Below are 27,678 nucleotides of genomic sequence, written 5' to 3' on the forward strand. Positions count from 1 at the left end.
ATGATTAGATACCAACATAATAGCATATATCCCATCATGCAAGTGAAAACAAGAGATGGAACACATGAATATAGAATAAAGATATTCTATTGTAGAGAAAAAGTTACAAAAAGTTTAGGTACATTACATCAAACCTTAATGAAATGGATTTTAGCTACTCCTATACATTCTAGAACACAAGGATGGATTGAAAGATGAAAAGGATGAAGGAAGATGAAACATTGAGCTCTAGAAGTGCCTCAACCCAGTCTTCTTGCCTCTGTCTCATTGCCATGTCCAAAAGCCCCTTCTTTTGCCAACATTCAATGCTTTAACTAGGCGAGAGGTACTTATTTTGACAAATTAGGTAGCTTAGCTCGCTAGGCTACAAGCTCTTCTTGGCAGGGCTAGCGTCGGGCTCTCATTGGACGAGTTGAGACACTACAAGAAAAGCGCTTATTACCGACAGATAATTACCGAAGGTCAAGTGTCCTTCGGTAATTTGCGCTGCTTGTGATTTATCGGCGGATACGAGGCTTCGGTATTGGGCACGATTACTTCACCTAAATTTTGGCTATTCCCTCACTCATTTTCAATTTCAGCAGTTCTCTTTCCCCCTAATTTCTCTCTTCTCTTCCCCCAAAATTGAAATTCGAGGGCATGTGAGGGTACCCTCAAATATCTCCTCCTTCGTTTGATTCCCTTTTCTTTGCGCATCATCGGTCCCTTCCATCTTCTGTTGGCATAACGGTGGTGTGAAGAGCGCGAGCATTTCCGGTGGTGGAGCGGGTTCGTGCAATCGCAGAGGGTGCCTCCCTGTTAAGTTCACAATCATTTGCAGAGGGAAACACCTCCAATGGCGACGACAGCGGAGCCAAAAGCGAAGACCTACTGGTGCCACGAATGCGATATGAGCGTGTCCCTCACACTCCTTCCCTCGCCTCTCCTCTGTCCCCATTGCCACACCTCCTTCCTCGAACTAATGGACTCTTCCTTCTCCCAAAACGATGTCGAATCACCCCTCTTTGACCTCATTTTCCAGGACGCGCTCTTACTCCTCTCCCCGAAGCCCCTCCCCGCCAAACGCCACCCTTTCCCCTCCGTCAACGTCACACCCTCGGTCCTTTTCGCGCTCGACCCCAACGGCTTCATTTTCTTTGCTGTGTGCAAAGACCAAATTTCCCTCTTTGACGCCGAGGCCAAATAGTTGCCCTGCAAACACCTTTACCATGCTGGTTGCATCACGCCGTGACTCGACCTCCACGCGTCGTGCCTGTTGTGCAGACTTTGCCTTGAGGAAGAGGCGGCACAGGAGGAGGAAGACGAAGGTGACGGCGTGGTGGCGGAGATTTGGAGGGAGCCTCGAGGTGCTCAAGCGCCTTTGCTATACAGTGGTGCTCTGTCTTTTCTTTTCTTTGTCTTGCATCTCTTTTTTAGTGCTAAATTAGACCAGAATTCCGCTCTGATCAACTAGCTTCACTGTAATAATTATGAGAATGAAACTCCAATTTTGATTGGAGTTCGAGATGACCATCGGAGAGAGTATAGAATTTTAGTTCGGTTAATGTGTGTGTTATAATTGTTGAAGAGTGTTATTGATGACCAATCCTAATTTTAGTTCGGTTAATCGTGATGGGTCTGTCCAAGGAGAATCTGAAAGGTCTCATACTGGCTTTGGTGTCAAGTGGGTTCATTGGGGCAAGTTTCATCATTAAGAAGCAAGGTCTCAAAAGAGCTGCAGCAGCTTCTGGTGTCAGGGCTGGTCAGGGAATTTCTTATTTTTCTTATTTTTCCTTTAACAATTAGAATTTCTATTTGGAAGCTTGTATTTGGTTATACATGATTTTGTTTTCTTTGCCATTTTGCAGGTTTTGGTGGGTATTATTATCTCTTGGAGCCACTCTGGTGGGTGGGAATGATCACAAGTAAGCTTTCAGTGTTGTTTTAATTTTGTTTTTATGCTTAAAACTTTGTTTTTTAACATGGCAGGACGGGGCTGCTAGATTCTAGATTTTCTTTTACCTTTTGTCTTGTATTAATAATTGGTTTTGATTTTATCAATTAATTGTCTGGAGTTAATTGGATTTTATTTTTAATAAATTTTTTGAATCTGGTAAGTTAGGATCAACTGACTCGTTTTACATTAGGTAGTGGAACCCGGATTTCATGTTTTACATGCTTTATTATTAGCTAGATGCAAATATTTGTTTGTCATGGTCATTTTTTCTTCATCTGATTTCTTGCAGAACCTGTTTCTGTATGGTTTAATGTACAGTGTAGTTTTATCTTCAGTGGCATGCCATTGAAGTTCCAGACACTACACTGTAGTTTGCAATTCTGTTATCTCCTTTTACATCAGAAACAGGAGAAATTGGAGACCATGCAGCTAAAATCTCAACCCCTGGAGCAGCTAAATCAGGCTGCAAAATCAAGAAATGGTTAGAATAAGCAAACTGTTTCTTTGAAAATACAAATTGATATGTATATTACCTTTAGAATGTTTGGAGTGATTGCATTTGGTCCTCTAGATGAGAATGAAGCTATGTAAGGGGCTACTGAGTCTTTACCTTCATTACTCTTAAATATAGTAGCAGTGGGATTACTGTATAGTATGCAGTTAATATAATATAAATTAGTCATATGTATACACGAATGAAAATTGCTCCTGTGATTCTTAAGTGATGGGATGTGTGTAGTAAAAATATACCTTGTTAGATTTATGTAAGAATGTATGAGTGCCCCGTTTCTAAGGCCAAGTTGAACCGTTGGCAATGCATAGATAGAAGTCACATCTTCTGGCACTGCACTTCTCAATAAAACACCAGCTGCTCCAGACACCAATCCCAGAGATGAAGATTCTTTAAGACCATCACACAAAACAATTTTCCCCTTCACCAAATTCTCGTCTAAGGAATGTTGGATGCAAAACCTAAGTAGTCATGGTGTAAGGATAAAGAAATAAGACTCACTAAATGTAATTGTAAAATTGTTACCAGAGAGAAAGATTAGATTTTGGTACCTAGATATGGAACTATTGTATCCACCATTGATGTTTGGTGCATTTCCAGCATAAATTAATGGAAAGCTCTCATTTTTCATATCAAATGAATTGATTGAAACTCCCTGAATATTTAGTATGATTTATGAGGTTAATTAGTTAAAACAAAGGAAGACTTGTCATTGATCACAATATAAGGCTTCACTAGCAAGGTTAACATTAATTATCACTTTTTTCTTAATGAAGAGTAAATTGAAACAAAAAAGAATATAACCAAAGTGAGTTATGGTAATATAAATATGATGTAAGACCAAAACATTCATACTCTGAATTAGTATAATGTTATTCATAGTAGCTCCTTCATTACGAAGGTCTTCTCCGTGCTTGCAGCTTTTCTGGCATATGGGGGCTTAGTAATAGTATTGGTATTCATTCTGGTCTTCAATTTTGCACCAAAATGTGGGCATACAAATGTGCTAGTTTATACTGGCATTTGTTCATTGATGGGTTCCCTCTCTGTAAGTAAATTAAATGTTTTCTCTCCTGTTAAATCTTATGTTTGATGATTGATCTACACTTCATAGTATATAATCCGAGGAACATGATTTCATGTTCAAAGTAATATGGTCTTTACTATTCACTACTGTGTTCTAGTAATGAATTTCATAAATAGACTTTCAGCTTCCATACGGTTTTTATATATTTTTTACTTGCATAATTATTTCTATAATAATACTTACTGAAAAATGTTTGCTTTTCACTACAATAATACTGAGGCTGATCTACGTTGGATTGCTATAATTTTACAGGTGATGAGTGTTAAGGCCCTCGGGACTTCTTTGAAGTTAACTTTTGAAGGGAAAAATCAGTTGATCTACCCAGAGACATGGTTTTTTATGTTAGTTGTGGCTATATGTGTCATCATGCAAATGAATTATCTTAATAAGGTTTCTTTTGAAGATTGCCAAGAATGTAAATGACGATTCATAAGAGCTTTCTATTTATAGTTAGATTTTATAATTTGTAGCCTTTTTTCTTCTGGAGATATATGTATTGGAATATAAGAATCATACTTTATTCTTTGTTGAATGACAAAAGATTACATTCATTATTACCTTCTTCAAGATATATGTTCCGGAATATGATTTAACTTGAAAGGAAATTATAGAGTTCATCGCATTACCAGCTACATTACAATTTGCTAGAGATTTTAAATGTAGTTCATTGATTCTTTATTCTTTAATCCTGCCTGATTTTTACCGAAGGCTTTTGGCCCTCGGTAATTACCGAAGGCTTTTGGCCCTCGGTAATTACCGAAGGGCAAAAGCCTTCGGTAAATGTTAGCGACAAGGGATTTACCGAGGGCTCTTTGGCCGTCGATAAGTCGTCTGTAAATACCCTTTTCCGACGGCTTCTGGCTATTTCCGAGGGCTTATGGCCTTCGGTAATGCCCTTCTTTTTTGTAGTGAGAGGACTCGCTAGGCGAGCAACTTTTGGCAAAAATAATTTAACAAGCTTCAATCTTCCACTTTCCTTCAAAATTAACCAAAACTAGATAATTCTCTATCTCTATAACACTAATGTACAAATTTTGCATCTTTTCATTGAATTTTAACACAAAACACATGAATCAAGACAAAGAAGGGGTTTTAATAAGTGTGAATAATAAGTAATTATCACACTTCCTCATTTTTTGTGTGGACATCCAACAAAAAACGAACTGCAATGCTCTCGAAGCTAGTGATCTTATTGTTATCTACAACAGTCATGCTACCGACCAAATCGTCGTCCCGCTCGATTGATCCCAAAATGCGTGAAGCGATTGACAGTGACATCGATGATGAAGAAGCATCTTTTGCATACCCTTGACCACCCCTTCCTAAAGATTCCTTGAATGAAGACAAGTTGACGTTCAACATTATTACCTAAAATATGAGGAACGATCGATCTGCAACAGAAAGTACAATAGCAAAGATGAAAATGGCAAGCGAGGCACACCCCTATTTATAGAAGCAAAGGCCCCACCTATGAGTCATCCTTAGTCATTAGATCAAGTTAGATCCAATGGATAAAGGCATCTGACCTTTTGAATTTTTACATGTTCGAGATTCGAAGCACCACACACACCTCTCCCAATGGTCATATTTTCAAACACGTCGAAGCGAATATTGTTGATGCGTCAAGCGGTCTAAATGCACATAAAATATATAGGTGGCTAAAGAAACCCTAGTTTGCATGGAAGGCAAAAGCCATTTAACAAATTTGAAACCCATTCGCTAGTCATTTCGAGCTTAGGCTTGGGGTCTTGTGTACTATATGACCGTCCGGTCAGCCACAGATTGGACAATCAAGCTTAGATCTGTGTGAGTCACCCTCGAGACTAGACAATCAAATAAGTGAATTGGTGGTCACTTAAATACAGGTTTGAGGTAATGAGGTAGGTGATCTGTATTTACTGCACTATTAATATTTAAACTGTGTAACGTTAAGCTGACTTTGACATCGAGTGTTTTATGGAAATACCCTCTGATTATTGGAACGAGCGGTTGCAAGAGTACTTGGATTTCAAAAGAGTTTCAAACAGTAAGTGATCCAAATGTTAGACCGTTGTACGTCTCAAAATAATATTATTTTACAGGTAGCAACTATTTTTTCCCTCAAATATATAGCCTCTTCAAATACTTGCTGGTTTGGTACATTCTGATTATTTTGATATGAAATGCTCTTATTCGAATAATGCTAAAATATTTTGGATTTTTTACATATTCTTCTGCAGAAAGATATGGAGGAAATGTTTGGTGCAGAATTAAAACCGTGGCCCAATTCACCATTAACAAAACCTTAAGCACATTCTATACTATTATTTCCTTGTTTTCCGAAGTTTATATATATATATATATAAAATATATATATATTTTGCTTACTATAATGGTTTTCTTCAATATGATTTGAAGTCTTATTTTAAATTTGTTCCTTGTTGTGATCAATGTCAACTACAACAAGTTGCCCCTCGTTTTATTTTTATTCATTTTCATTTTTTATTTGCGAAAAGAATTGCTTGCAATTATTTTAAAATAGTGCCCGTGTAGGTTGATTTCTTATAGATAAAGTGAAAAACGAATTTATTTTGACAATTTCATGTCATAAATGCTTAAAAATAATGATAAAAGTTATATTAATTAATTAATTCAGTTGATTAAATTTGTTTATTTTACCATATTTATTTATTTTTTCGTTTTTTTAATAATAATTCCATAGACAAATATGAATTCATTAAAACATGATTTTTTTGTTTTTTTTTTCTAAATCATGACATATTTATTGTTATGTGCAAAGAAAAGACGAAGGGAACATGATAAAAATTTTGTTAATACATATGGTACATGAAGATGCATGTTGCAAATAATGTTGATAAGAGTTAAAGGACCACACAGCTTTCCCCTTTTCTGCTTTAAAGGTAAGTTCAGTACTTTTTTAATGTTTAGGCATTGTATATGTAACCTCATAACGATAATTTCCTAAACCTAAAATCAAGGCCACCAATCCTTTTCATGGTATACTCCCCTTTTTCTTCGTTTAAACCAATATATTATCTGTCAATAATTACTAATCACTCTTACAAAAAAAAACCAACGAACCCACCTTAAACCCTTCTGTCCTTTAAAACTCTATTTCAACATTTCACTTTCTATTTTCTCCATTTAATTTTTACATGGCTAACCCTGCATGACTCTCTTCCCCTTGCTTTCTCTCAACTTCTACTCATACCCTTCAAAGCTCCAACATTCTATTCATGCATAATAATCACGTAACCCTAAATCCCTTCTTCTTCTTCTTCTTTTTTACTATTCCCCTCCACTGTTTCCGAAACCCATCAACACCAGAAGCACCTTCACGTAAACTTGCCCAGCTTCCTTTCTAACTCTACTTCTACACATTAACTTTTCTCCTTCTTATCCTCATCTTTCTTTTCTTCCAACTTCAACCACTCCTCTTATAATACAACCCCTTCTTATTTCTCTCTTCTTGTTCTTTCCTCCCTCGCCTCCAGACAAAACTATTTAGCAGACATCACTCCACTTTAATATATTCGCACGCACATTCTAAATTTCCACAACCCATCCGAGGCTCTCTAATTGGGAACACGACGCTCACACTCTCACACACTCTTCCCTCGTACACGTACTGTCCAGGAACAAAGCCCCTGTTAGACACCCTTAATAACCATTTTCCCTAACCGAGAGGAACACACCCAGTCTAGGCTCAACGAATTGCACCAAACAAGAGGAATACATCCATTAATGTCATGCAAAGCACAGTCTAGTCCTTATAATGAGTTTTCATTTTATAATTTTTGTCTTATCTAATTTTATCCAATTTTCACAAACATAATGACATCAAAGGAATTGGTAATTGGCCTGGAAAAAATCAGAAACACTCGTTAAACAATTTCTTACAAAAAATGATTTTATAATGAGTTTTCATTTTATAATTTTTGTCGTATATAATTTTATTTAATTTTCACGAGCATAATGACATCCGAAGGAATTGGTAATTGACCTAGAGGGTTTTTTTTAGAGATGATGATTCAACCTATGCAGATGATGAAATTATAAAGGTTAGTAAAGATGGTGAAATTGAAGAGATCTTGAATGAACCTTTGCCTGAAAGTGAATATGCCAATGACTCAACTCTTTACAAAGACAAATTGTTTAACGACAAGTGTTTCTGATTTTTTCAATTGGGACTACAATAGAAATGACAGAGAAAAGGTTGGAGTGAGAGAGATAAAAGACAAAGGGTTGAGCGGAATGAGGGAGGTGAACAAGAATGAGGGAGGTGAACAAGGGTTTGGGGTTTCTTTTTTTTAAGTTTTGAAAATTTTAAAATAAATCATTTATTAATAAAAACAAATAAGATATTTTAACTAATTTAAAATAATTCAATTTGATTTAGTTTGTAGTCTAGTTCAATTTATATATAATTATTATAAAATTAAAAGAAAACAATTCCACCTGTATCAAACTGAAAGAAATTATAAGGTGAGGTCGTGAAAGAGGTGAACTGTTGTCACAATGTTTGAGAAAACAATCCCACCTTGATCATGAAAGTAAAATCTATTACTTATATTTACTGAAGACCTATATGATCGGTAATAATTTTATGACCTTACCTTAGAATTAACTCTATCATGTGTTGAGTTGTCCCGCATTTGGTGAGTGACACTTCCTGCGCTTAAGCCTTCTAGAGGACGCCCAAGCTTCGTGTTGTTGGCGCTCAAGCGCCCCAAAAGGGGCACTCAGGTGGTGGGCGGTGGTTTGCTACGCTGAAGCCTCCAAAAAGGGCGCCCCAACCTCGAGCTTCCTTCCTTCTGGTGCTTTTTCTGGACCTTTCCGAGCTCTATCTCCTTAGCACTTTATCTCTGCTGCTTTCCATATTAACTCATTTTCTATCAAAACAAAGGGAATTAGTCATAAAATCATCAAATTCACCCTCAACTCTCTTATTCACACAACTTAACAGAAAAATATGATTCCAAGAACGTTTCTAAGCAGAAAACGGTGTATTTAGCATCAAAATTACATCACAGATAACGATATTTTCAACCGTTAACAAGTTTATATAAGTAAGTGCAAACCTCATCTTACAAGTTAATTTTGTAAGTTTGACTTAACAAAATTTGAATTATGTTGTATAGAAATGATTATTGAAAATGCTAAAGACTTGTATCAATATGTAATCACATATATGAGATGATATGTGAATTATTTTTTGAGTTGTGAATTAAGAATTGAAAATTATGTTGTAAAATGGATCATTCAAATATACCAAAGGATGTCGACCTTGGGAATTGGCCGACGTTAAAGTATAATATGACGTCGAATTATCATTAAATCTGACGTCAAATAGCTTAAAGGATTTCAAAAAGAAATCCATTCTTAAAAAACATAGGTTTAGAAATGAAAACAAAACGAAAAGAAATACATTATAACAAAACATAGGCAAAAATGAAAACCAAACTAGTAAAAGAACCATAGGTTATGTAAAATGGAGTAGGATTTTGAAATCCATATCTGTTAACTTTTTGCTTTGGGTTTGTATCATACTTTCAAGCTTCACAAAAACTGATCATAAAGACAACAAAATGCCTTGCTTTTGTAAACTTGAAGGAGTTGATACAAACCCAAAGACAAAAAGTTATAAAAATGAATTTGAATAAGAAAGCTCTACTTGGAACCAAAAGTTTGGTGAATGGAGGTGTAGGGTTTCAAAAGGATCTGAAACTCTATTTAAAGTGTAAATGTGGGGAAGCATATGAGCGTTTAGTATTCATTTATTTTGGATTGGACGTCAGTTGTTGCCTAAGCGGACGTTATACGTTTGCTCTGGTTAAAGTTTAATGTCGAAGGTGTTAATGGTTGGACGTCATTTAGTTTAAGACGTCGAATGCTACATCTACATGATGTCTACCAGTTGAATTTATTTACAATACTGTCACTGATCATTGTTAACATTGACTATTTTGTGATTGGACGTTGAATGTGTTACATTATACACTATTTTTGTATTAGTGATAGTACATAGATTCAAACCTGGTTTTTATTTTCCAATTTCTTTCTTTTTCTTTGCTTTTCTCTTTAATAGATTATATTTGAATGTTTATGATAGATGTAATTATTTGTATATTAATTGAATTATTTTTGAAATCTCACATTAATTAGTTATAAGGTTAATTTAGAATATATAAGTGAATGCAAACATCATCTTATTACAAGCCAAATTTGAGTTAGACTTAAAGTTTATTTCTTAACAAAATGTAAATTATGTTGTATGAAAATTACTATTGAAAATGATGAAGACTTGTATGAATATGTTGTCACATATCTTGGATGATATTTATGTGAATTATTATTTGATTTCTGTATTAAGGATTGAAAATTATGTTGTAACAAATCTCCTTGTTTCACTGATGATCTAAGTCACATAGACTAAGATATCATCATGTGGTGAGAAACTGAGGAAAGTTTTTCAACATTGTGACATGGATAAGTGTCTTTGCTTCTCGGGGATTTAGTCTCAATCGATATCATAATATTGCTCAAAACTAAATCGCTTAATGTGAGTTCTTTTTCATAGGGACAACAAAAAATCATTTTTCAATCTAACTGGGGTGTTTTCACGTCTCAATGTCGATGGATAAAATTAATTTAGTGTATAGATTATTGATTTCGTGTACCAATTTCACCCACACACTCAATTATTATAATCTCTTTAATACTCGAATTTCAATGATAATCTCGTGCATCACTAGTCTATATTTTTGTTTTATTTGGTTTATTTATAAAGATGAAAATGGAAATGCAACAACAATCAATGAGGTGTAGCGTAAAAGTGATAAAACTCAAAGTGGTATATGTGGTGATCGGAGAAGTTGCAATAAAGTAACAAGAACATTGAAGTAAATTGCATAAAGAAAATTACTAAGGAAAGAAAATTGCAACCATCAACATTGGATTAACCATTTTTCCTAGGAGTAACAAAGTACCTGACTAAATAAAGGCAGGTCGAGAAATGCGTTTGAACATGTCAACACACAATACTCTCGCCCATCCAGCCCACCAACCTGTCAGACCAGATGCAAGGCAGGACATGCAAACTCGTCGGCTTGTTACACGTTAATTAACTTAGCTCGCAAAATTAGGTTTGTATGTTGTGTTTTTGGCTTTTCTGGGAGTGTAAACGCCATGAGAGTATGAACGTTGCGAGAGTGCAAACACCATCGTGAAACTATGAACACCACAATAGTACAAATGTTGCGAGAGTGTGAACTTCGCGAGACTGTGAACGCCGCGAGAGTGCGAACGTTTGTGAGAATGCAAACATCAATGTAAAACTATGAACACCACGAGAGTACGAACACTATGAGAGTGTGAACTTTGCGAGATTGTGAACCTCGTGAGACTGCGAACGTCACTAAACTTTGAATGTGAATCCCTCTCAACTATCTTTTCATAGTCTGAATCTAATCTCACCCTATCTTTATAGGGTGGAGCAAGGCAAGGTAGAAGAGTGAAGCAAAGGCACCACATGTTTATGTTTTCGTTGTCATTGATTTGCCTTAGTTCATTTTCTAGGTTCGTGTTGCAATTGGTTTACTATTGACATTGTCAATTCCTCTATCTACTTGTAATCTGAGAATCAAGGTTAGAAATTAGGGTTTTTTTTTAATTAGGGTTATTGCAAACATAGAATAGAATACCACATCTTGCTACTACAGTAAAACATGTTGGGTGTTTCTTCCAAAAGAATTTGGGTCAAAGAAGAAATTGGAGAGCTGTTCTTCTAGAAGTAGCAACATAACATTGGTGGGAATCTTCCAAACCATTTTCTAATTGCTAGCATAGCTCGATTCAATTTTGGCAGGCCAAAAATAGTTCAAATTGTCTTATTTTATCACCCCTGATTTTTTTGTTTGCAGTGTTTTAGTATGTATGAATTGTTCCATTTGTCATTCTTGTAAAATCAAAATAAACCTATTTATATTTTCAACCCTCCTTGGACAATTACATATTTGAATTTATATTTGGACAAATTACATATAACTACCCTAAAAACTACCCTTAACGGTTTTTGAATAAAAAGTTGACTCCTAATGGGTTACATGTTTATCTTATGACATCCAACTCATAAAGGATCATTTAGTAAAATTGTCTTTTATTTATTTCGTCTCTAGAATATAATGCTTTTGGTTTACAACTTATGGGTCCTGAAAGCTCAAAATAACTTATGAGGATACAATTGTCCTTCACTCACATCGTCACTATAAATTTTTTTAGGTGCTATAATCCTTCGTTTATCATCTTAATAAGGTTGGACGCTCAATCGATTGAGCGACGTAAGATTTCATTTTCGACCGATTGTATATATAACATTACCTTTTGGTCTCGCAACGCTTTAAAAATCTTAAATAATTTTTTTCTACTTTTCAATTGCCTCAACATATAGTTTAAGAAAGAGTAATAAAAATATATAAGTTTAAAAAGGTGTAGTAATAAAAAAAAATGTAAGTGGAGGAATAACATAAGATAGAAGTGTAGGGTTATCATTTGTCTTTATAAAAGAATAGATAATTAAAATAAAACACATCAATTCCATTTATACCATGTGAGAATGCCAGATTCGTACCTACATGGTCCATCTTTCATAATATACCAATGGCAGTTTAAACATATACCTAAATCTCTACTTTGGTCAAATGCATCAAAATGCAATAAAGGACCATTTTCCCATTGAACCGAACAAAAGAACAGTGTTCCCCCAAAAAAGTTAGTTCGAAAACTAAATTTGTAGCTTTTGTCAATAGGGAGAATGTGGAACCCAAGATCATCATCTTTTGATTTGCAGTGAACATTTATAGTTTTATATCCCTCTAAACTATTCGTAATTTCCACACTAGCTGGGTCTGCCCATGCACATGCCAATGCCAGCATGCACAACAACACAACGATTTTCACTAATGTATACATTGCAAATTCTCATGTTTTTTTCTCTTCAATCTGATATATATATATATATATATATATATATATATATATATATATATATATATATATATATATATATATATATATATATAAATAATGGCATGATGTTAAAGGACAAAAATGTCTTTTTATTTTTTATTTGACCTGATGGAAAACATTTATCTCAAAATTTTAATTATTGGAAACATGTATCCCAAAATTCTCTCAGCATTAATTATTCATATTCTATGTGCTAAAGTAATTAATTCAATTCATATAATTAACATACATGAGTGAGGTCAATTCAAATAGCTAATTAATTAATTAATTATATTTTATTAACTCTTATTTCCACTTCTACATTATTACTGATTTTAACATACATGATTGTTAATTTCATATGTAGAAGACAAAGAACATTCTGATGGAGGAAATATTTGTAAACATATGGCAAAACTATCAATGTTGCACAACAATTAACTGAGCAACAAAATATAAATAACTAATGGTAAGAGAATATTATAAAACATATTTGGAAAAATAATGCTTTTTTATATTTAGAATTATTTTTATCAATAAATTGTAAATTAATTAATTAACCCAAAAATAAATTAGTAAAAAATATCATCATTAATTTTGAAAAAAATCTTATACTATGTTTCCTTACAATTAAAATGTTTTTATCAATAAACTTAAATGAATTAATTAATTAATTAACACATAAATAAAAAAAGTAATAAAAAAATACTAATTAATGGTTTGAAAATATTATACTATAAAAGAAATTTTGTTTGTAATAAATGCTTTTCTATAATTAAAATTTATTTTATCAATAAAATTTAAATGAATTAATTAACACAAAAATTATATAATATCAATAATTAATGATGAAAAATTAGAATAAAATAAAATAAATTTATAATAAATATTTTCTTATAATTAAAATTACATTTATAAATAAAATTTAGGAATTAATTAAATAAAATAAAAATTAAAAATAATGAAATATCAATAATTAAAAAGTAAAAATACTTACATAGCTTACCATTTTATATTACGAAAGGATTTTATGGATTGATTTGAAAATTTTAATTATTGACAATTTTATTAATAAAATAATTCACTAATAATGCATATTTTATTTATTGATAAAATAAATTTACGAATAGATAAAATATATATTATGACAAATTTCGTACGAATAGATAAAATATATATTATGACAAATTTAGTGAAAAATTTCGTACGAATAAATAAAATATATATCATGACAAATTTAGTGACAAATTTTATAGATAAAATTCATTAATTAATCAAATTTAGCAACAAATTTACTTTAGTTGACAAAACATTATTCTTAATTTCATTTTTTTACAGTAAATGTTAAATAAATCTCAAAACATGTGATGCTGCGTCTATTATCTCCTTTTCTTTTCTTAGGTACTTTCTTTTTTCTTCTTTATTTTCCTCATTTCATTTTTCTCTCTTCTTTATATTTGTGTTTTCATTTTTTATCTCTTTTAGAATTTGATCATGTTATACAAAGACAATCTGTTTGTATGTTATCTGATTTTCAAAAAAAATAAATTTTGATTTGGGCTAAAGATTCTATATTTTATTTTTTTTATGATTTTGTTATTATGTATTAAAAAAATATTTTTTACTAGCCATTATTTTGTATATGTTAAATATATGGTTAGAAATATTAGTATTATCATTAATTTATATTAATCGCTTCAATTGTTTTATATTATTTTAATTTTAATTATTAGTTGTATTGTCTTTGTTCGTCTTCATTCTCATTATATTTGTTCATATTACCTTTATGGTTCTCTTCATCATTATTCTTATATTACATTAGGTCATCAATTCCATCCCACACGCTCGTAATTCCAATGTCAACAACCACCACCACCGGTCCTTTGATGCCCCTGTTATGGTCTTCCCTCCACTTCAAGGTCAAGCTCATGTGCAACAACGATTGTTGAATCCAACCCACGACAACCACCGCATTGTCACTGGCGACACCACGAGAAAGAGCTAGATAATATGCTACACTATTTTTCTATAATTTGGCTATTATCTATGATTATATTTGTATCGTAAGACGGTTTGATCAGCCGCAAATCAAACCGTCAATCTTGGATATTTACAAGTAACTTTCGAGACCGGACGATCAAGATAACCGAACCGTCAATCTTGGATATTTACAAGTAAGTCTTGAGATCGGACGATCAAAAAAGTGAATCGATCAATCATATGAACCATGACAATTAACTTTCATGATAATCAACTTAAAAGTTAACATTGACCCTACATCCACTAGTACAAAATGAGTTTTTTAAGTCTAGTACAAAAAGAGTTTTTTAAGCCTGTTATTTTGGGCTTTTTAAGTCTGTTTTACAACAGACTTAGATTCGACATACGTAAATTTTAAGTCTGTTGTTGACTAATTAAATCTGTTGTTGACTAACTATTGTATATTTATAAATAAAAATAAGCAAATTAAATTTGTTACTTTTTAAATTTTATTTGTTTAATCTAAAATCTAAAGTACAACCAAATTTTCATAATAAAATATATATTACAAATTGTGCAATTCAAGTACATAATATAAAGTTTCAAAATCAAAATAAAGAATAAGATGTTTAACTTAAAATTTATAGTCTAAACAAAGTTTAACTTAATCTTTTAAGTCTAAACATAACCTAAACAAAACTTAAACAACACCTAATCTTCACATTGGAGAAAATAACTTGTCCATTGCTAATATACTTCAGGAAGTGTTTACAACTAATCTGCCGATTGGCCGGTAAAACAAAAAGGAAAATTAAATATAATTAATAATAAAATAATAAATAATAAAATAAAGTGAAGAAATGTATAATAAAACCTTAAAAGTGAATTTTTCAGTGTCATTTTTAAAAGCATTCTATCAAATTAATCACGATAAAAATCATGCAACTGAACTAAAATTATATCTAAATCATACACACTAATTTTCACAAAAATAAAAAAAAAAACATCAGTAGCCCCTTTTTAATCATAAAAAAAATATCCAAATGCATTAGGATCTAATTCACCACCCAAAACTTTCAAACTTATTACCAACTTCACAAGAACTATATAATACTATAAAACTACTTTCACATAGTCAATTAACAAAATTTTGCACTTCACCGTGATTAACAAAATTCTGCACTTCACGTGATATATATAATATTAGAACACACCTTACACACACACACACACACACACACACACACACACACACTAAACACACACACACACACACACACACACACACACAAAACACATATGGGTTTGCTAACGCGCGTTCGCCTGTTTTATATTGGTTTCCTAACACCCCCTCCCCCGAAAACAGAAATTGCTATTGCATCCTTAGAAACCAGAAAGGGAATGACAATCAAAAGAAAACGGTGAATACCATAGAGAAAGAAAAACAAAATCATAAACTGTGGTAGCAACAAAAACCCTTAAGCTGCATAATTAACTCACATGAGCAGAAAAACACCAACGTTTGTCAAAAAAGTGCAAACTTTAGCACATCCGTGTGCACCCATAAGCTGCCCCAACTTACCGAGAATGAGAACACAACCCACCAAACGAGAGCGAGAGAAACCGCGCGCGGGAGAGGAGTTGTTGACGCGTTGTGGTGAGCTGTCGGTGGTGAGTCACCAGAGGTCTTTGTTGCGGCAAGAGATGGGGAGATGTTGATGCGTAGGATGAGAGATTGGAACAAATCTGTCGAAGGGGAGGGAGAGAAATTGCTAAGTGGAGGGATGATACTGTGTAGCATAAATTAAAAGATAAATCTAAGTCTAAAATTACCATACTTAACCATTTAATTAAGTCGGTTGAAAATTCAACAGATGTAAAATATATTTGAAATATAAATTTACATCTGTTATTGACTTAAAAGAGTTAAATTTAAGTTTGTTATTTGATTAACAGGTATCTTTTATTTATAAAAGTGCTACTGCACATCTTTTAAGTCTGTTTTTTTTAAATAGATTTAAATTGACAGACTTAAAAGGTCTATATTGTATTAGTGATCTTGAAGCATTTTGGCGCCTACGAGAGGATGAGTATTTCACAACCAATAAGCCCTATAGTGACTTTAAGGAACATGACATTCAACATCCTGATAGAAGAATCGAAGAATCAATCCAGTTAGTTGGAGATGATAAAGAACATGCAATGGAAGATGAAGGAAATGCAACGAAGATATGAAAAGGAGCTAATGACACTCACAGTTGAGAATGCGACCATACACCGACAAAGCACTTGACAATCAGTGCCTCGACCATTAACTAAACCACAAGAACATCAGCCCACTCCAACCAAGCCTAAAGAAGACTCGTGCAGAACTGCCCATGGGGGCAAAACGAGAGCTAGTAGAGAAAACTCGTCCATGCAAACGGTCAACACAACCAATCTACATCCTTTCACACTAGCCATCATGGAGACTCTCAAGCTCTCAGTCTCCCCAACCATCGAGAAGTACGATGGATCAACTGATTCAAACAAGCATTTAAGGATGTTCGTGAATCAAATGGATTTTTACACTATAAGCGTCTTGATGTGGTCTAGAGCTTTTTCTGTCTCCCTCAAAAGAGAAGCTTTGGCGTGGTTCAACTCACTGCCACCCAATTATATAGATAGCTTTTTGGCGATTTGCTCATTGTTCGGCACTCATTTCACCGCAAATCGATCACATCACCTTAAAACTCTTTGCCCTGGTGAATCTTAGGCAGAAGAAAGAAGAATCCTTTTGTGCCCTCATGGATCGTTTCAAGAATACCGCACGACAAACAAAAAATCTCAACCACAAGATAGCCCTACACCACATGATAATGGCTCTAAGGCCTAGGCCATTTGCCGACAACCGATGTATGAGGTTATCTAAAACCATGAATGATGCACAACTTAGAGTGGAGTGGTACATGATGCAAGCGAGGAGGAAAGTGGAAGTCGTGCGAGAAAATAAAAGGGTAATCGCATGAAGATACTACACAAAGGTTTAGCCAAGAAGCTTTAACAATGGGGACCTAGTGTGGATGAAGACTTATGAAGTGCATAAGAAGTTGGTACATGGAAAACTTGTATCCAACTGGGAGGGGCCGTTTAGAATTGTAGAAGACCCTAAGAATGAGGCTTACCAACTAGTGCATGGCGGGAAGACCCATCCCTAACACTTGGAACCTTTCCATTTGAAGTTTTACAATAACTAAAAAATTTACAAACCTCATGTAACTTTCATCTTAATGAATACAATAAAGTATTTTTAAGAAAATGAGTGCAAGTGTGGTCCGGTTAGATATTAACAGGTTAGATATTAACAGGTTTGTGAAGGAAAAGTTTACTTATGTTATTGCTTACCAACAACATGTCAAGTTAGTGAAGGACGAGTTCATTCGTGAAACTCTATCGCTTAATCCAATGAATAAAATGAATCGGTCGGTGATGGATGAGTTCATCCATGAACCCCTACTAAACAACTATGTCGGTGAAGGGTGAGTTCATTTGTGAACCTCTAATGCACCATTAGGTCAACGAAGGATCAATTCATCTGTTAAACCTTGCCACATCATTAATTTAGTGAAGGATGAGTTCATTCATGAACCCCTGCCGCAACACTAAGTCGATGAAGGATGAGTGCATTTATGAACCTCTGTCACACCATTAAGTTGGTGAAGGATGAGTTCATTAGTGAATTCCTGCCACACTACTAAGTCGATGAAGGATGAGTTCATCCGTGAACCCCTGCCACACCACTAAGTTTGTGAATGATGAAATCATCTGTTAACCCCTATTGCACCACTTAATTGGTGAAGGATGAGCTCACTTGTGAGCCCCTACCGAAGGCATGCCAAGTCAGCGAAGGATGAGTTTATGTAAGTGAACCACTACCTCTTAGTCTAGTGAAGGAAGAACTCACCTAAACGAACTCCTACTGATCGAGTTGTGAGATGACTAAAGTTGTTCAATCGCGACTTAGTGTTATCTGACTCAATATAGTGGGGTGACTTAGACGCAAGCATTGTTAACAAAAAACGAACTTCAATGCTCTCGAAGCTCACTACCTTATTGGTACCTACAACAATCACGCTACCAACCAAATTCTCATCTCGCTCGATTGATCCCAAAATGGGTGAAGCGATTGACAGTGACATCGACGATGAAGAAGCATCATTTTCATATCATCGACCATCCCTTCCTAAAGACTCCTTAAATGAAGACAAGTTGACGGTCAATATTATTACCTAAAATATGAGGAACGATCGATCTGCATAAAAGAGCAAAGGTGAAAATGGCAAGCGAGGCCCACCCCTATTTATACTAGCGAAGGCCCCACCTGTCAGTCATCCTTAGTCATTAGATTAATCAGATCCAATGGATAAAGGCATCCGACCTTTTGAATTCTGACAGGTTTAAGATTCGAAGCACCACACACCTCTCTCCCAATGGTCATATTTTCAAACATTTCAAAGTGAATATTTCTAATGCATCAAACGATCTAAATGCACATAAAATAGGAGGCTGAAGAAACCCTAGTTTGCATGGAAGGAAAAAGCCATTTAACAAATTTCAAACCATTCGCCAGTCATTTCAGGCTCGGGCTTGGGGGTCTTATGTACTATATGACTGTCCAGTTAGTGATAACGGTTGATTTCACCGTTATTTGAGAGTAAATTTTAATATCAAATGAACCCTTTTTGACTTAGAAACTTGTTTGTTCTCTTGATTTTGGTTTATTTTAGTAAATAAGAGAGTTGAGATTACGCTTTAAGATTTTATCACTAAATTCCCTTGATTTTGTAGGAAATTGGGATGAATTGGAAGAGGAGTTAAGTTGTCAAGAAGTTGGAACTCATAAAGGACAGAAAAAGCACTGGAAGAGAAGGTTGCAGAAGGTCACATCACGCTTGGGGGCCCTTTTTATGATCCTCAGCGCTGGAAGCTCGCAGTCACGCCTAGGCGCCCTTTTTGGGGCGTTGAGCGCCATCTTCCCTGTAACGTTTCATGCTTGAGCGCCCTCCATTGGACGTTGAGCGCCACTCCTTCGCAAGCACACCTGGGCGTCCTAAGTAAGGGTGCTGAGCACCGCCAACATTGGCCTATGGCCCAATTCAACCCTATTTAAGGATTAGCTAGACCTAGAGAGAATATCTCTTGACATAATTAACACAAATTCAATTCTCTAGAGGCAGAAGTGGATGCGGAAGCTCTCCTCTTCAATTTTTAGGGTTTTTCTATCTTTTTCATTCCATTGTTCATCTAGTTTCTCCATCACGATGGGGGAGCTAAACATTCTTTGTTGTTGGGGGATGATGTAACCTTGTGAACTCTCATGTATTTGAATTTATTCTTATTTATTTATGCTTCTTTCATTAATTGTTAGAGTTATTCTTCTTTACTCAATGCTTGTTATGTTTAACTCATTCATGGCAATGATTATTAGTTTTCGTGATATGGACACATATGGGGAAACCTAGATCTGAAGAATTGCTCTCAAAAGTAGTATTGCCTAGACATAGGGATATGAGTTTTGGTTATCTTAAGCTTCTGTGCGTATGTAATGCAAAATTAATTGCTAGGTGATAACGGTTTAAAATACCGTTATCTGTGATGTAATTTTGATACTAAATGCAACCTTTTTGACTTAGAAACTTGCTTTAACTCATGTTTGTGCTTTAGTTTTGTGAATAAGAGAGTCGAGGTTATACTTGATTTTATCACTAAATTCCCTTGATTTTGTACGCTATTGGAATGATTTGGAGGAAGAGTTAAAGTACCAAATAGTTGGAATGCAGAAAAGTCAACCAGAGTGCATAAATTTCAACCAGAGTGTAGAAAAGTCAACTAGAGTGCAGATATTTACACCAAAGGGCTTTCATTTAACCAAAACCAAACATACTCACAAGCAGGTTTTCATCCCAAGGACTTTTCTTGGCTTGTAACTTGGCTGGGCTAAGAAGAAACATGGTTTTTCAGGAATGCAAAATCCTTGAGTTAAGAGAGATATTTATGAATTTAACAATTACACACAGGTTCTTTTTTCAAGAAGATCTTTTTCTTATTCCCAACCTTTTCCCTTGCAGTGAGCTTTTATTTCTTTTCTTTTGATTTCTCTTTTTCTTTTTCCTTGTGCTTACTGCTTATTTTTCTAGCAACCCCAAACTTGAACATTTATCAATACCTCACAAATATTCTCAACTCAACTGAAGGAAAAGAATTTAAAACAGGGTTTTCAAAACGTGCTTAAGGTTAAAGGTTCAAAGGATGGAACAAACTGTTCTCTTTTTATTTGGAAAAATTCATGAGTAGGCTAAAAAAATTAAGGGATAACAAAAGATGACCTTGATCATATGAAACCTGCAAGAAAGTAGTTCAATCACAGAAAATTTGGGCAAAATCATTCACGCTTTCAAAGTAATAGCAATTATTCACAACAACTCTGAAGCCCAAAACTCACACAAGGAAACTCTCAAGTCCTAGAATTCAGAAAAACATCATGCTCAGTATCTTAATCAAATTTTACCTCAAGCACCTGTTTTACCTGTATATCAGCACACCATGCATCATCTCAACATCAATCAATACACTAGAATATTACAAAGCAATACTCATCACAAAACACATCACAGTTGAATCAAAGCAGTTTAATTCATTCAAGCAAAGTACAATAACAAAACAATTGATTAAAAAGAAAGCAAATAAGAAAACAAAAGATTAAAAAGAAAGGTTTTGAAAGTTGGATTGCTTCTTAGTAAGCGCTTCTTTAACGTCACTAGCTTGACCCAATAAGCTCATGTCACATCTTTAATCTTGGTGTCATCTTTTCCTTCTCCACACCAATTGATCTTCAGCAGCTTCCTGTTCACCGTTTTAGTTCTCCTTTAAATTGGAGATTCAATCTCTATCAGTCCATCAGCTCCGAGTTCTTTCACAACCCAAAGCTTTTTGTTGAATCTCACTAGTATCTTGGTCTCAGCTCTTCATGTTTCTCTAGTGAGTCTAGATGAACACATGTTCCTTTGCTGTCTTTTTCTTCTTCCTTAACTTGTGATAGAAAACATTTTTTACCTTTTTTACCTGGTTTAACAACTTTTGTACTAGTCCTGGGTGCATCCTCACATGCAGCTTTGAGACTAGTCTTCTTTATTCGAACCGGTTGCTCAACATTGAAGACATTGAAAGTCATCTCCTCTTCTTGGTCTTTAAGAGCTATAGTTCCATCATCAACATTGATGATTACCTTGGTCGTCTTCATGAATGGCCTTCCAAGAATAATAGGGATTTCCAAATCTTCCCCCATCTCCATAACAACAAAGTCCACCAGGAATTTAAGGTTGTCAGTTTTAACTACCACATCCTTCACCACACCATAAGGCCTTTTGGTGGATCCATCTGCCATGCATAAAGTCATCCTTGTAGGCTTGACTTCAAAACTTCCAATCTTTTCAAGTACAGACAAGGGCATCAAATTGATACTAGACCCTAAATCAATTAGGGCTTTCCCTATTTTGTGCCTCCCAATAGTGCAAGGAATAGTGAAACTTCCTGGATCTTTATCCTTTGGAGGAACTGCCTTCTGCAAGATCACACTGCAATCACCTTGTATCTCAATAGAGTCCTCCTCTAAATATTTCTTTCTTTTGAGGAGTTTCATCAAAAACTTAGCATATTCAGGGATTTGTTGTAATGCTTCAGTCACAGGAAATTTTATTCCCAATTTTTTGAAGATTTCATCAAAACACTCTAATTGCATATTTTTTTCTTTTTTGAACACTCCTCATGGTAAGGAAGAATTTTCTTATTTTTTTTCTCTCAACCTCTTCTTTCTCTTTTCTCTCTTTTTCCACAATCCTCTCTTTTTCTTTTCTCTCAATCTCACTTTCTCTCTCTTCTTTTTGAATTTTTTCTTTTTCTTTTTCCTCAATCTCACTTTTTCTCTCTTCTTTTTCTTCTCTCTCTTTCATCTCAACTTTTTCTTTTCTCTCTTTTTCTCTCTTTTTTTTTTCTCTCATCATTCATGCTTAAAATAGCTTTGCAGTCTTTCTTGGGGTTAACTTCAGTATTAGCCCCAAAACTTCTGATAGGCATCTCCTCCAACTTCTTGGCCATTTGACCAACCTGCATCTCCAGGTTCCTTATAGCAGCTTCATTGCTTTTTTGAGTTGAAAGACTTGCATGCATGAATTATTGGAGGGTTTCTTCAAGCTTTGTGGTTCTGTCAGAAGGAGAGGTTTATTGTTGCTATTGTTGTTGTTGTGGTGACCAATTGAATTGTCCACCAGTTTGCCCAAACTGACTTTGTCCCATGCTAGGATGAGATTTCCACCCTTAATTATAATTGTTGGGATGAAATTGGTTACCCATGTAATTAACTTCTTCATTTAGATTCTCGGGCACAACAAATTGACCATTAATATGATCACCACCACATAGTTCACAGAGTTGCTGGTGAACTTGTAAAACATTATGGCATTCCTTTTGTGGCTGAGAAAGCTTCTTTGTTCAGACTTCAAGTTGTTGAGTGATGATCTTATTTTGAGCAAGCAAGGCATCATAAGACTGTAGTTGTAAAACTCCCTTAGGTTGTGATGAAGTTCTTCTTTCATTGTGCATCTCATTATCATTAGTAGCCATGTTGTCAATTTATTCATAAGCTTCCTCTAGAGTCTTGCATTTGATATTGCCTCCAATTGAGGCATCCAACATCAATTTGGTTTGTGAACAAAGACCTCCAAGGAAAAGAATGACTACTATTACTTCATCAAAACCATGAGTAGGTGTCTTTCTTAGCAAGCTTTTGTATCTATCCCATGCTTGCCCTAATGATTCTTCCATGCCTTGATTGAAAGAGGATATTTCTTGCTTCCCTTTGTTGGTCTTTGACCGTGGGAAGTATTTATTCAAGAACTTAGCTACCACAACTTCCCACTAAGTAAAGTTGTTTTCAGGAAAAGGGTTTAGCCACAATTTAGCGTTGCCTCCCTGTGAGAAAGGAAACAAGCCTAATCTAATAGCATCATCTGGCACTCTATTCAGCTTCACAGTGTTGCAGATCGCATTAAAGGTGGTAAGATGCTCATATGGACTTTCATGTGACAGTCCATTGAACTGGTTGCTCTTCACAAGATGGATCAACGTAGGCTTCATCTCCATATTCGCGGCATTGACCCTTGGCTTTGCAATGCTGTTAAAATACTGAGCGCCAACTACAGTTGCATAATTTGCGAAAGTACGTTTGTCTGGCTGTCCATGATTTTCTGATCTGGTTGTGAGAGGATCTCTCTGGAACAAGGTTCTTAGATAACATGCTCCTCCTGCTAGTCTCAAGTCCTTCAAGAAGAGGTTCAGAACTTTTGTTGCTTCGAGTCCTTACTGTATCCTGCATAAACTAAAAACAAAACCCTAGAAAAAATTGTTAGCACAAAAATAAAAATAAAAATAAAAGATATGAAAATAAAATAGAATAGAATAAAATAAAATCAAATAAAATCAAATCAAATGAAATAAAGTAAAATAGAATAAAGCCAAAATTAATTAAGAATCACAAATATAGAATAGTTTAAACCGTGAGTCCCCGGCAACGACACCAAAAACTTGTTGATGGATTGACAAGTGTACCGAATCGCACATGTAATATAAAATGGTAAGACCAAGTATCGTATCCCTGAAGACTCTCGGTACTAGACAGTTGTGTGATAACTCAATTAATTAAGACTTTTAGAAAACAAGATCATTGATTTGGGATGCGAAAACAGAAAATTAAATATGAATGCAATTGATCAATAACAGAGAAAACAACGATGAACGAAGGTTGTTTATAAAATGCGATGATTATGTTGTTAGGGTTTGATTTCACCAAGTTTACTCTCATGTATATAAGAATTCTTCTTTTTTACATTAATGTTAACGTCACTCACTAAATTACTTAGAACCCGATCCCTCAGCGCAATAAGCCTGCCTTAATTCCTAGTTCGTGCAATTCCTAGCGTTCCTAGAAAATTAAGTCTGAAGATCAAGAGCTTAAAACGACCAAGTACTAATACCCTCATCCTTGAGAAATATTACCCTTGAAAGAATTCATCAAGAACCTGAATTGTAAGGAACCTCCCGATACTCATGCAATTCATAAATCATGCTACTAAATGAGTTAAAATAGAGCAAGCATTGGAATAGATGAATTCCCTAACAATTAATGAAAAAGCATATAAATTAAGCATCAAGTCAAATACATGAGAGTTTACAAGGTTACATCATTCCCTAACAACAAATAGAGTTTAGTTCCCCATAGACATGGAGAAACTAGATGAATAATGGAAAAGCATGAGATAGAAGAACCCTAAAAGTAGAGGATGAACGCTCCCGCATCCAAATCCGCCTTCAGAGAATGGAAGAGTGTGTTGTTGTGCTGCTCCAGCCAGAGATACAAAACCTAGAGCGCTTGGGTCTTTTAAATAGAGTCGAAAAAGAGTAGAAACAGGGCCCGGTCCAAAAGAGTCGAAACAGAGTAAAAACTGGGCCGGATCTGCGACGCACGACGCTCGAGCGCCCCCATTTAAGGCGTCCGGGCGGTGGACCGTCCTCATGTAGGGCTTGAGCCTTCAATTGGACGCCCAGGCTTCGGGGTCCGCCGCTCAGGCGGCCTAGGAGGGCGCCCGGGCGGTGGACGTCAATTTTTTGCGCTTAAGCCTCCATGCAGGGCGCCCAAGCTTCGTGTGATTCCCCCTTCTGGTGCTTTTGCAAGCCTTTCTTAGCTCTATCTCCTTAGCACTTCATCCTTGCTTCCTGTATTAACTCATTTTCTATCAAAACAAAGGGGATTAGTCATAAAATCATCAAATGCAACCTCAACTCTCTTATTCACACAACTTAATTAAAAAGCATGAGTCCAAGCAAGTTTTTAAGTGGAAAAGGGTGTATTTAGTATCAAAATTACATTACAAATAACGGTATTTTCAACCGTTAACACAACCCTGATCGTGTGCGACAGGAAGAAGAGTGAGGAGCTCTTGGACTTTGAGAGTTGTTTCTCAAAGGGATTATGCAGCAAGAACGTGTGGTTATGTGCGTGCAGGTGTTTTCTTTTCTATATTTGGTTGTGAGTGGGAAAGGTGTTTACATTTGTGAGAGTGTGTTCACTGTAAAACCTTTGGTGTAAATCTCAAATCATTATAGTGAAATATCCTTCAATCTAACGTTGATTGGAAGGGTGACTGGATGTAGTCATTGAGGCTGAACCAGGATAAAAACCTTGTGCTTGTTCTTCTTTCCCTATCCCTTTTACTTTAAACTGCATACGCGTTTACTTACAGTGCAAGAAAGTTTTAAAGATAATTTCAATTTTGCAAAAAGATTTGAAAAACGTTCATTTTTATAAATCACTAATTCACCCCCCTCTTGGTGTTGAGAAACAAAGTTCTCTATTTCTAACATTGTTTTTTCTATATTTGGTTGAGTGGGAAAGGTGTTTACATTTGTGCGAGTGTGTTCACTGTAAAACCTTTGGTGTAAATCTGAAATCATTATTGTGAAATATCCTTCAATCTAAGGTTGATTGGAAGGGTGACTGGATGTAGGCATTGAGGCCGAACCAGAATAAAACCCTTGTGTTTGTTATTCTTTCCCTATCTCTTTTACTTTAAATTACATATGCGTTTACTTACATTGCAAGAAAGTTTTAAAGATCATTCTAAATTTCCAAAAAGATTTGGAAAGTGTTAGTTTTTATAAATCACCAATTCAGCCCCCCTCTTGGTGTTGAGAAACAAGGCTCTTTATTTCCAACACTATGTTCACCAACAACGTGCTTAACCTCATTAGTCGTCTCGTTGACAATTTTCAGATTTTGGGGTATAACACGAGCAGGCCTTGGTTTCTCTCCCATCGCTTGGTCCGTGGGACGTCATGTGTTCAGCCTTGTCAGGCTCCAATGCCTTGGATCTTGTTCAAGCCTCAGTTGGGCATCTCAATCCTTATTTGCGTATCCCGAGTTGGGTCTATTTATATTGTCATGATTAACGCCTTCATTTCTTCATTTTCTTCGGTAGGTCACAAGATATTAAACACTAATATCTCGGCCATGGCACATCCTAATATGAATTTCATTGGTTGTCTCCAAACATTCAACCGAAGACCGAACCGTCTCGCTTGTTTAGCCATTTAGGCTTATAAACTAAACTATTTTTATATTAATTTGATTCGCTACATTTTTCTGACCATTCAAATTCGAATTGTTATTTTCTTTTCAGTGCAGATGATATGACCCTATGTACAAACTACTCTGCCAACTAGAGATTATTTGGTGAGGAATGTTCTCTGTGAACTCTCATTCGAGTCTCTTCAACCTAGGGAACGTTCTAAGTGAACTTCTAGAGTCTGCTGATCAGTGAGGAACGTTCTCTGTGAACTCTCACTCGAGTCTCTTCGACCTAGGGAACGTTCTAAGTGAACTCCTAGAGTCCATCACTCGGTGAGGAACGTTCTTCGTGAACTTTCACACAAGTCTCTTCGACCAAGGGAACGTTCTAAGTGAACTCCTAGAGTCCGCCACTTGGTGAGGAACGTTCTTCGTGAACTCTCACACAAGTCTCTTCGACCTAGGGAACGTTCTAAGTGAACTCCTAGAGTCCGCCACTTGGTGAGGAACGTTCTTCGTGAACTCTCACACAAGTCTCTTTGACCTAGGGAACGTTCTAAGTGAACTCTTAGAGTCTGCCGCTCCCCAATACAACGTGAACGGCCTCTCTCAAGCTCATAACAATCCCTGCACACCCCTTCCAAAAAAAGAGCTTGCTTGGGCTTGAAGGGCTTTTGTACTGTATGGATACCTGTCAGGCCAATGAACTAGGTAGACAAACAATTAACAATTCTTAACCAATCGGTTAAGATAGCCGTTGAGGTAGTTACAAGGATAATAATAATAACAACCACTAATTGGAAGTTAATAAAATAATGAAAGTCGTTTAATAGTAATAGGTCAGACCTAAGGATAAACCCATTTTAATATATATAAATATACCTTTGACAGGAAGGTCATGTAATTAATTATGAGTACTCACTTTTTATTAAATATTATCACGCAAAGTCACTAACTTGAGTGTCGGAGTGTCTTTGACAAATACTCTCCCACATGGCTTG

At 35.2% G+C, this 27,678-nt stretch overlaps 1 protein-coding gene across 1 annotated transcript; it reads left to right on the forward strand.

The window, feature by feature from the left end:
* The first annotated feature begins 986 nt into the window (after positions 1 to 986).
* LOC148199149 (putative magnesium transporter NIPA3) lies at positions 987 to 4,026 on the forward strand. The gene is made up of 5 exons (XM_088112584.1): positions 987 to 1,370; positions 1,627 to 1,741; positions 1,848 to 1,904; positions 3,368 to 3,495; positions 3,787 to 4,026. The coding sequence occupies exons 1-5, from the start codon at positions 987 to 989 to the stop codon at positions 3,955 to 3,957; spliced, it is 855 nt and encodes a 284-aa protein (XP_087968710.1). The 3' UTR covers positions 3,958 to 4,026.
* Positions 4,027 to 27,678: the final 23,652 nt, after the last annotated feature.

Source organism: Vigna umbellata, chromosome 4 (assembly GCF_029865625.1).
Source record: "Vigna umbellata cultivar VRB3 chromosome 4, Vumbellata_1.0, whole genome shotgun sequence".
Classification (NCBI taxonomy): domain Eukaryota; kingdom Viridiplantae; phylum Streptophyta; class Magnoliopsida; order Fabales; family Fabaceae; genus Vigna; species Vigna umbellata.